The following is a 12,293-nucleotide window of genomic DNA, read 5'->3' as shown; positions in this document are numbered from 1 at the left end:
TCCAGTCTACGGTGCAGTAGAAGTGGTGTCTCTTGATCTCTTCCACTCCGTCTGGGCCGGCTCCTACAGAGATCAGAACAAGAAGTTACACTTCAACACAGATCTAGGATCATATTAACTCCCCCAATCCTACCTTTAACCATTAGGGGGAAAACGTAACTCAGACCTAAGATCACATTGTGTTACCTAGCCTGTTAGTAGGGTTGCGTTTGAAAAGGTTCCTCAGGAGACTCTGGGCTTCTGGACTCAGAAACTGTGGCATCCCCAACTTAGCCCTAATGAGAGGGACATAGAGAGAGGGAGGTAAAGAAAGACAGGTAGGAATACAGAAGAGGAGAAGGCAGTGATAGAGGGGGAAATAGAGAACATTAAAGAGTGCGGATATTGACACAGTCGTCATATATCAACCTGTATTCCATCTGATTGAATGCTGAAGTCCATTATACAGTATACAGTAATACATACAGGAAACTAACTCAGCGTTTTACAGAAACGATCTCAGCAGCCGAGAGAGACAAACAAACATTCTCAGCATTTTCCCCTGAGAGAGATAAATGATTCTCTGTGTTCAAATATCTCTCACCCATTCCATCTCTCTCCTCCTCCACCCTCCCTCTCTCCTCCTCTTTCGTACTCTCCTTATCTCTCTCCCCCTTTCCGTCATAAATGTCAAACATTCCACTTAGCTAGCTCCATTATCTGCTTTTATCGCTCTTATAGTCTGTCCATCCTGCTGAGTGCTACAAATACCTCTTGTAATATTAATCCCCCTCTCTTTTCTCCTGGGTTGCCTCAGCATTATAACCTGTGGTCCACAGACTGTCTGACTTTTTTATTAGATTTGTTTTCTTCCAAAAATAATAACAATTGCGATTGTTAACGGTATTATAAGCAATTTTACATTACTTTTTTTCTAATGTTAATAATAGGCCTTTAATCTGTTACATTCACTGATAACATTGGTGGTCCTCAATAGCTTTTGACAGTGACTTGGTAGTCCCCAGAACAGAAAAGAGCTGTTGACAGTGATTTGCTAGTCTCCGGAACAGAAAAGAGCTTTAGACAGTGATTTGCTAGTCTCCGAAACAGAAAAGAGCTTTGGACAGTGATTTGCTAGTCTCCGGAACAGAAAAGAGCTTTAGACAGTGATTTGCTAGTCTCCAAAACAGAAAAGAGCTTTGGACAGTGATTTGCTAGTCTCCGGAACAGAAACGGTTGGGAACCGATGGCATATAACACACACACACTACTCCAGTGAGATGATAATGGTCAAATGGTCAACCTTGTCAAAAAGACTCACTTGAGGATCATGTTCATGGTCTCCTTGCGGTCTTTCCCCTGGAATGGTAGCGTTCCGGTCAGCATCTCAAACTGGGAGAGACACAACACAAACAACCTAACTACAACCTGTAACACAACATAAACAACCTAACTACAACCTGTAACACAACACAAACAACCTAACTACAACCTGTAACACAACACAAACAACCTCACTACAACCTGTAACACAACAAAAACAACCTAACTACAACCTGTAACACAACACAAACAACCTCACTACAACTTAACTACAACACAAACAACCTAACTACAACCTAACTACAACACAAACAACCTAACTATAACCTAACTACAACACAAACAACCTAACTACAACCTGTAACACAACACAAACAACCTAACTACAACTTAACTACAACACAAACAACCTAACTACAACCTAACTACAACACAAACAACCTAACTACAACCTGACTACGACACAAACAACCTAAAACACAACACAAACAACCTAACTACAACCTGTAACACAACACAAACAACCTAACTACAACCTGTAACACAACACAAACAACCTAACTACAACCTGTAACACAACACAAACAACCTAATTACAACCTAACTACAAAACAAAACAACCTAACTACAACCTAACTACAACACAAACAACCTAACTACAACCTGTAACACAACACAAACAATCTAACTACAACCTGTAACCCAACACAAACAACCTAACTACAACCTAACTACAACACATACAACCTAACTAAAACACAAACAACCTAACTACAACCTGTAACACAACACAAACAACCTAACTACAACCTGTAACACAACACAAACAACCTCACTACAACCTGTAACACAACACAAACAACCTAACTACAACCTGTAACACAACACAAACAACCTCACTACAACTTAACTACAACACAAACAACCTAACTACAACCTAACTACAACATAAACAACCTAACTACAACCTAACTATAACCTAACTACAACACAAACAACCTAACTACAACCTGTAACACAACACAAACAACCTAACTACAACCTGTAACACAACACAAACAACCTAACTACAACTTAACTACAACACAAACAACCTAACTACAACCTAACTACAACACAAACAACCTAACTACAACCTAACTACAACACAAACAACCTAAAACACAACACAAACAGCCTAACTACAACCTAACTACAACACAAACAACCTAACTACAACCTGTAACACAACACAAACAACCTAACTACAACACAAACAACCTAACTACAACCTAACTACAACCTGTAACACGACACAAACAACCTAACTACAACCTGTAACACAACACAAACAACCTAACTACAACCTGTAACCCAACACAAACAACCTAACTACAACCTAACTACAACACAAACAACCTAACTACAACCTAACTAAAACACAAACAACCTAACTACAACCTAACTACAACGCAAACAACCTAACTACAACCTGTAACACAACACAAACAACCTAACTACAACCTGTAACACAACACACACAGCCTAACTACAACCTAACTACAACACAAACAACCTAACTACAACCTAACTACAACACAAACAACATAACTACAACACAAACAACCTAACTACAACCTGTAACACCACACAAACAACCTAACTACAACCTGTAACACAACACAAACAACCTAACTACAACCTAACTACAACACAAACAACATAACTACAACACAAACAACCTAACTACAACCTGTAACACAACACAAACAACCTAACTACAACCTAACTACAACACAAACAACCAAACTACAACACAAACAGCCTAACTACAACCTAACTACAAGACAAACAACCTAACTACAACCTAACTACAACACAAACAACCTAACTACAACCTGTAACACAACACAAACAACCTAACTACAACCTGTAACACAACACAAACAACCTCACTACAACCTAACTACAACACAAACAACCTAACTACAACATGTAACACAACACAAACAACCTAACTACAACCTAACTACAACATAAACAACCGAACTACAACCTAACTACAACCTAACTACAACACAAACAACCTAACTACAACCTGTAACACAACACAAACAACCTAACTACAACACAAACAACCTAACTACAACCTGTAACACAACATAAAAAACCTAACTACAACCTAACTACAACACAAACAACCTAACTACAACCTAACTACAACATAAACAACCGAACTACAACCTAACTACAACACAAACAACCTAACTACAACCTGTTACACAACACAAACAACCTAACTACAACCTGTAACACAACACAAACAACCTAACTACAACCTAACTACAACCTGTAACACAACACAAACAACCTAACTACAACCTAACTACAACACAAACAACCTAACTACAACCTGTAACACAACACAAACAACCTAACTACAACCTAACTACAACACAAACAACCTAACTACAACCTGTAACACAACACAAACAACCTAACTACAACCTAACTACAACACAAACAACCTAACTACAACAAAACTACAACACAAACAACCTAACTACAACCTATAACACAACACAAACAACCTAACTACAACCTAACTACAACACAAACAACCTAACTACAACCTAATTACAACACAAACAACCTAACTACAACCAAACTACAACACAAACAACCTAACTACAACCTGTAACACAACACAAATAAGGAACTGGTAAATAAACCATATAAGGTGTGTGACTCCGCCCCTCTCACCATGAGCACACCGTAGGACCACCAATCAGCGCTGGTGGTGTGGCCTCTCCTGTTGACCACCTCCGGAGCCATGTACTCCACCGTCCCACAGAACGAATAGGCCTTGTTCTCATGGTCTATAGACTCCTTACTGAGGCCGAAGTCTACACACACACACACACACACACACACACACACACACACACACACACACACACACACACACACACACACACACACACACACACACACACACACACACACACACACACACACACACACACACACACAGAGGGGAGTAAAGCTTGTTCTCATGACTCCTTATTGTCTGCAGTGAGAATACACACATGATCCATAGAGTACATTCTCTCACACACACACACACACACACACACACACACACACACACACACACACACACACACACACACACACACACACACACACACACACAGTCTTGTACAGCTAACCTTGTGGGGACATACAATTCAGTCCCATTCAAAATCCTATTTTCCCTAACCCCTAACCCTAAACCTAACCCTAATCCTAACCCGTACTTTTACCCTAACCCTAACCCTAACCCAAAAACCTAAACTTTATCCTAACCCTAAACCTAACCGTAGCTCCTAGCCCTAACCCTACAACTAACCCTAGCTCCTAACCTTAATATTTAACTTAATTCTAACCCTAACACTAATTCTAACCTTAACCCTAAACCCCCTAGAAATAGCATTTGACCTTGTGGGGACTAACAAAATGTCCCCAGCTGGTCAACTTTTTGTTCGTTTACTATTCTTGTAGGGACTTCTGGTCCCCACAAGAATAGTTAAACACGTCCACACACACACACACACACACACACACACACACACACACACACACACACACACACACACACACACACACACACACACACACACACACACACACACACACACACACACACACACACACACACACACACAGGTCTGATATTACCCACCTGTCAGCTTGATGTGTCCCTCCTCGTCTAGCAGAATGCTGAAAGGACAGAAATGGATCTTTACACAAAGATACTAAACAACACACACAATCTGAGTGTGTATGTGTGTTTGTGTGTGTGAATGTACTTCTCTGGTTTGAGGTCTCTGTAGATGATGCCCAGGCTGTGAAGGTGGTCCAGCGCCAGGGCCAACTCTGCCAAGTAGAACTTCACATCTTCCTCTGTGAACATCACCTACACACAGAGAGGAGGGTGAGACCCCACAAACACACAAACACACACACACACACACACAACACACACACACACACACACACACACACACACACACACACACACACACACACACACACACACACACCACACACACACCACACGCCTTCACCTCTTTAGACAGTCGTGTGAAGAGGTCTCCTCCTCGTAGGAAGTCCAGGATGAGGTAGAGTTTCCCTTCTGTTTGGAACGCTGAGGAGAGACATCTGATTGGTTACCAGAGGACTTATGTTGTGATTGGCTACTTCACTGTAGTACTAAGCTGTGATTGGCTAACTCACCATAGTGCAGTTTAACGATGAAGGGATGGTTGACCTCCACCAAAATGTCTCTCTCCATTTTAGTCCTCACCCTGTCACGCACTGCAACACACACACACACACACACACACACACACACACACACACACACACACACACACACACACACACACACACACACACACACACACACACACTAATTAAACATACATACAGAGTACACGTCCTTCTAGGAACAAACAACTCATCTCTATTCCCCTCTACCTATCCCTCTCCCTCCATCTATCCCTCCCTCTCTATCTCTCTCTTGGCAAGGAAGTCATTTGGCTAGATTGATGCGTAATGGGAAATAAAAAACAAATCAAGAAAAGAGGAGGGAGGGAGGAAGGGAGAGAGAGAGAGAGAGAGAGAGAGAGAGAGAGAGAGAGAGAGAGAGAGAGAGAGAGAGAGAGAGAGAGAGAGAGAGAGAGAGAGAGAGAGAGAGAGAGAGAGAGAGAGAGAGAGAGAGAGAGAGAGAGAGAGAGAGAGAGAGAGAGAGAGAGAGAGAGAAGAAGCAGAATCCCTCCACTGTAGGTGAATATGTGGTGTGTGTACAGTCTGTAGCCAGCAGATGGTGATGGTGCTCTCTCTGAGATAAAGCAGTCCTCTCACACACATGGCTTTCATGTATGTTACGCAGGATGACGAGCCATTTTATTCCAATAGAGGGGGAGACCCAGGCCTAGAGGTTCATGGGGGTTTGTGATGATTACCTAAACTTTTAGGGAGAGACTGGCTGACCTCAAACTTCAAATGAAAGGTGGAACTTTTCACCACTCCAACGCCCAACCGTTCGGCTTGCCATTCTAATATGAAGTCCTGATAGTTCGTCACACTGACATGATTCCAGGAAAGCAGAGTTGATTTTCTCTGCTCTGAAAACACCTCTCCTCTACCTCCCTTCTCTCTGTCCAACTCACCAGTCGTCCTCTCTCCTCCTCCCTCTACCTCCCCACTCACTGTCCGACTCACCAGCCGTCCTCTCTCTCTCCTCCTCTCTCTACCTCCCCTCTCTCTGTCCAACTCACCAGCCGTCCTCTCTCTCTCCTCCTCTCTCTACCTCCCCTCTCTCTGTCCAACTCACCAGCCGTCCTCTCTCTCTCCTCCTCTCTCTACCTCCCCTCTCTCTGTCCAACTCACCAGCCGTCCTCTCTCTCTCCTCCTCTCTCTACCTCCTCTCTCTCTGTCCAACTCACTAGCCGTTCTCTCTCTCCTCCTCTCTCTCTGTCCAACTCACCAGCCGTTCTCTCTCTACCTCCTCTCTCTCTGTTCAACTCACCAGCCGTCTTCTCTCTCCTCCTCTCTCTACCTCCTCTCTCTCTGTCCAACTCACTAGCCGTTCTCTCTCTACCTCCTCTCTCTCTGTTCAACTCACCAGCCGTCTTCTGTCTCCTCCTCTCTCTACCTCCCCTCTCTCTGTCCAACTCACCAGCCGCCCTCTCTCCTCCTCTCTGTACCTCCCCTCTCTCTGTCCAACTCACCCCCCCCCTTCTCCATCTTTCTTTCTCTCCCCCTCTCTGTCATTCTACCTCCTCTCCTCCATACAACTCTCCCTCCCTCCTTCATCCCTCATTCTCTCCATTTCTGTCTACCTCCCCTCCCTCCCTCCCTCCCCCTAAACCTCCCCTCCCTCCATCTACCTCTCCATCCCTCCTTTATTTATCTTTCTCTCCCGCCTCTCTCTCCACCTCACTCTCTCTCCATCCCCTACCTTTCAGTGTGGCTTTCTTCAGAACCTTCATGGCGTATAGCTGTCCTGTATCTGGACCTGTAGTCTTCTTGACCAGGAACACCTACACACACACACACACACACACACACACACACACACACACACACACACACACACACACACACACACACACACACACACACACACACACACACACACACACACTCGCGCGTGCGCGCACACACACACACACACACACACACACACACACACACACACACACACACACACACACAGACACACACGCACACACAAGAAAACATATATTCTACAGTGTTTTTGTGTGTGTGGCAATCAGCACCGGGAAAAAAAGGTGAAAGATGAACGACAAACACATCAACACACACACACACAGACACACACACACAATCGTTAATTCATAAAGATGACAAGGTGTGAAGGGCCCTTACCATGTGGTTGTTATAGCAACTCTCTGTCATTAGGATAACTAATCGAGACATCAGTGGAAGATGAGAAATCAAACGCTAATGACACACATATACACAGGCACACACACACACACACACACACACACCTTTCCGAATGAGCCTTGTCCTAGGACCTTGCGGAGCTCAAACTGTCGAGGGTCACCCTTCTCTGATCCCTCCTTGGTATGGTTGGTGATGTTGATCTCATTGACACTCTCATCCTCCTGTTGAACAGACACACAGGTTACACACACACACAACACTCCAAATTAAACTTCCACACACAGGTTATACACACACACAACACTCCAAATTAAACTTCCACACACAGGTTATACACACACAACACTCCAAATTAAACTTCCACACACAAGTTACACACACACACAACACTCCAAATGAAACTTCCACACACAGGTTACACACACACACAACACTCCAAATTAAACTTCCACACACACTAAACCAACAACAGACAGCTAACCAAGCAGTTGCCATGGTGCCACCCCCAATCCTCCTGATACCTCCCAGTGACTAATGACTTCTCACTGTGTGTGTGTGTGTGTGTGTGTGTCTCCTCTCCATCACTCATTCTAGCTCCTCTTCATCTCTCTCAGAGTTTTGCTCTGTCCTTCTCTCCACCTCGCTCTTTCTCCATGAAAGCGAGAGAGTGAGAGAGAGAGGAGGAAGAGGAGGAAGAGTGACACACCAAGAGTAGGAAAGAGATGTGATATCACTCTCCACCTATCCCTCTCCCTCCAACTCCGCTCCACCCCCTCCTGTTTCACAGCTCATGTCATCAAAGCCCAAATATGGAATTTCACACTTATGTATGCAAATTTGTACACATCACCAGACCTCACTAACAGGATGGAGCTCATATACAGCCAAACGTATTTATAACACTCATATGAACATATATAACACTCATATGAACATTTTCAACATACATTATGTACATTATAGCATACACCTAGTGTACAAAACATTAGGAACACCTTCCTAATATTGAGTTGCACTGCCTTTTCCCCTCAGAACAGACTCAATTCGTTGGGGCATGGACTCCACAAGGATATCGAAAGCACTCACTCTCTGAATGGCACACATACCCAATCCATGTCTGAATTGTCCCAAGGCTTAAAAATATTTTTTGACCTGTCTCCTCCCCTTCATCTACACTGATTGAAGTGGATTTAACAAGTGACATCAATATGGGATCAGAGATTTCACCTGGATTCACCTGGTCAGTCTATGCCATGGATAGAGCAGGTTTTCCTAATGTTTTGTGCACTCAGTGTATATAGTATGTACATTATAGCACCCTTATGGACTTCCGTATAGACCTTGTCATATACTGAACATAGATATATATCATGCTAGTGTAGCTATGTTTACGTGATGAGTATCAGTGCCACCTGGATATGTAGTAGGGGAGTTTCAGTTGGACACACACTGTGTTGAGATATTTCCGTCTGTTTGAAGTGTGTGTGTCTGTGTGTGTGTGTGTGAGTGAGTGAGTGTGTGTGTGAATCACACCGCAGATGGAGGATCAGAGAGAGGCGACAGGTTGCTCATGTAGCACCTCTTAATCACAGGATAAAAATGTACAGCTCAAATCAAATCAAATTTTATTTGTCACATGCACCGAATACAACAGGTGTAGACTTTACCAGGAAATGTTTACTTACGAGCCCTTTCCCAACAATACATAGTTAAAAACAAAGAAACATTTACTAAATAAAAAAAGGAAATTGTAACACAAAATAACAATAATGAGACTATATACAAGGAGTACTGGTACTGAGTCAATGTGCAGAGTTAGAGGTAGTTGAGGTAATATGTACATGTAGGTATGGGTAAAAAGTGACTAGGCAATCAGGATATTTAATAAACAGAGTAGCAGCAGTGTATGTGAAGAGTGAGAAAGTGTGTCAACAAAATGTGTGTCTGTGGCATCATTATGCATTTGTGTGTGTGTGAGCCTATGTAGTGCTTTTACATGCTTTTACACAAAGACTGCACCCTACACAGGGCAATATCCCCAATCACTGCCCTGGGGCATTGGGATATATATGTTTTGGGGGGGGACAAGAGGAAAGAGTACCTCCTACATCACTTCTAGCAGAATCTGGTCTCCCATCCAGGGACCGACCAGGACCAACCCTGCTTAGCTTCTCTGTGTGTGTGTGTGTGTGCGTGTGCGTGTGCGTGTGCGTGTGCGCGTGCGTGTGCGTGTGTGTGTGCGTGTGTGTGTGTGTATGTGTGTGTGTCTCTTGCACTGTGCATGGAGCCAGTGCAAGAGAGTCAATGCTCTGCGTATGCACCTGGTAATCAGTTTGGTCCTGCGGCCTTGTGAATGTTAAGGTCTTACTCACATCGGCATGATCACACAGTTGTCCGGAACAGCTGGTGCTCTCATGCATGGTTTTGTGTTGCTTCGAAGCGAGCATAGAAGGCATTGAGCTCGTCTGGTAGGCTTGTGTCACTGTGTCACTGGGCAGCTCGCGGCTGGATTTCCCTTTGTAGACAATGTCCAAAAGGCTCTACCCCCAAGCCATAAAAATGCTGAACAATTAATTAAATGGTCACAAGGACTATTTACATTGACACCCCCCACCCTTTGTTTTTACACTGCTGCTACTCACTGTTTATTATCTATGCATAGTCACTTTACCCCTGCTTACATGTACAAATTACCTCGACTAACCTGTGCCCCCGCACATTGACTCGGTACTGGTACCCCCTGTATTTAGCCTCATTACTTTTTATTTAAAAAATTACTTTCTTAACTCTATTTCTTGAACTGCAGTGTTGGTTAAGGGCTTGTAAGTAAGCATTTCACGGTAAGGTCTACACCTGTTGTATTCGGTGCATGTAACAAATACAATTTGATTTGTAATCTGTGATAGTTTGCAAGCCCTGCCACATCCAACGAGCTTCAGAGCCGGTGTAGTAGGAGTCGATCTTCGTCCTGTATTGAAGCTTTGCCTGTTTGATGGTTCGTTGGAGGGCATAGCAGGATTTCTTATAAGCGTCCGGATTAGTGTCCCGCTCCTTGAAAGCGGCAGCTCCAGCCTTTAGCTCAGTGCGGATGTTGCCTGTAATCCATGGCTTCCGGTTGAGATATGTACGTACGGTCACTGTGGGGACGACGACGTCGATGCACTTATTAATGAAGCCGTTGACTGATGTGACAAACTCCTCAATGCCATCGGATGAATCCCGAAACATATTCCAGTCTGTGCTAGCTAAACAGTCCTGTAGCATAGCATCCGCTTCATCAGACAACTTCCCTATTGAATGTGTCACTGGTACTTCCTGTTTGAATTTTTGCTTGTAAGCAGGAATCAGGAAGACAGTTATGGTCAGATTTTCCAAATGGAGGGCGAGGGAGAGCTTTTTCTGTGTTTCTGTGTGTGGAGTAATGGTTAGCTAGAGGTTTGTATGTGTTTCTGTGTGTGGAGTAATGGTTAGCTAGAGGTTTGTATGTGTTTCTGTGTGTGGAGTAATGGTTAGCTAGAGGTTTGTATGTGTTTCTGTGTGTGGAGTAATGGTTAGCTAGAGGTTTGTATGTGTTTCTGTGTGTGGAGTAATGGTTAGCTAGAGGTTTGTATGTGTTTCTGTGTGTGGAGTAATGGTTAGCTAGAGGTTTGTATGTGTTTCTGTGTGTGGAGTAATGGTTAGCTAGAGGTTTGTATGTGTTTCTGTGTGTGGAGTAATGGTTAGCTAGAGGTTTGTATGTGTTTCTGTGTGTGGAGTAATGGTTAGCTAGAAGTTTGTATGTGTTTCTGTGTGTGGAGTAATGGTTAGCTAGAGGTTTGTATGTGTTTCTGTGTGTGGAGTAATGGTTAGCTAGAGGTTTGTATGTGTTTCTGTGTGTGGAGTAATGGTTAGCTAGAGGTTTGTATGTGTTTCTGTGTGTGGAGTAATGGTTAGCTAGAGGTTTGTATGTGTTTCTGTGTGTGGAGTAATGGTTAGCTAGAGGTTTGTATGTGTTTCTGTGTGTGGAGTAATGGTTAGCTAGAGGTTTGTATGTGTTTCTGTGTGTGGAGTAATGGTTAGCTAGAGGTTTGTATGTGTTTCTGTGTGTGGAGTAATGGTTAGCTAGAGGTTTGTATGTGTTTCTGTGTGTGGAGTAATGGTTAGCTAGAGGTTTGTATGTGTTTCTGTGTGTGGAGTAATGGTTAGCTAGAGGTTTGTATGTGTTTCTGTGTGTGGAGTAATGGTTAGCTAGAGGTTTGTATGTGTTTCTGTGTGTGGAGTAATGGTTAGCTAGAGGTTTGTATGTGTTTCTGTGTGTGGAGTAATGGTTAGCTAGAGGTTTGTATGTGTTTCTGTGTGTGGAGTAATGGTGCGCTAGAGTTTTTTCGCCTCTAGTTGCAAAGGTGATTTTAGTTTTCCTGCAATAAAATCACCGGCAACTAGGAGCGCTGCATCTAGGTCAGCAACACCAGCGCTCAACATACACACACACACACACACACACACACACACACACACACACACACACACACACACACACACACACACACACACACACACACACACACACACAC

The 12,293-nt window shown here is 43.5% G+C and overlaps 1 protein-coding gene across 5 annotated transcripts in view; it reads right to left on the bottom strand.

Moving 5' to 3' along the window:
- The window catches only part of LOC139583493 (ribosomal protein S6 kinase alpha-3-like), a 29,832-nt gene that overhangs the window by 6,231 nt on the left and 11,308 nt on the right, over positions 1 to 12,293 (bottom strand). For all 5 annotated transcript variants that reach the window (XM_071414639.1, XM_071414638.1, XM_071414637.1 and 2 more), the window contains 10 exons: positions 7,845 to 7,961; positions 7,289 to 7,370; positions 5,560 to 5,640; positions 5,391 to 5,470; positions 5,133 to 5,239; positions 5,006 to 5,043; positions 4,045 to 4,187; positions 1,301 to 1,371; positions 187 to 275; positions 1 to 63 (listed from right to left, as the gene is read on the bottom strand). The exon at positions 1 to 63 is cut by the window's left edge and continues 2 nt beyond it. In XM_071414639.1, coding sequence (XP_071270740.1) covers positions 1 to 63; positions 187 to 275; positions 1,301 to 1,371; positions 4,045 to 4,187; positions 5,006 to 5,043; positions 5,133 to 5,239; positions 5,391 to 5,470; positions 5,560 to 5,640; positions 7,289 to 7,370; positions 7,845 to 7,961 — 871 coding nt within the window. The remainder of the gene's footprint in view (positions 64 to 186; positions 276 to 1,300; positions 1,372 to 4,044; positions 4,188 to 5,005; positions 5,044 to 5,132; positions 5,240 to 5,390; positions 5,471 to 5,559; positions 5,641 to 7,288; positions 7,371 to 7,844; positions 7,962 to 12,293) is intronic.

Source organism: Salvelinus alpinus, chromosome 8 (genome assembly GCF_045679555.1).
Source record: "Salvelinus alpinus chromosome 8, SLU_Salpinus.1, whole genome shotgun sequence".
NCBI lineage: Eukaryota > Metazoa > Chordata > Actinopteri > Salmoniformes > Salmonidae > Salvelinus > Salvelinus alpinus.
The sequence above is the reverse complement of the archived record's forward strand: the minus strand, read 5'-3'. Positions and strand labels throughout refer to the sequence as shown.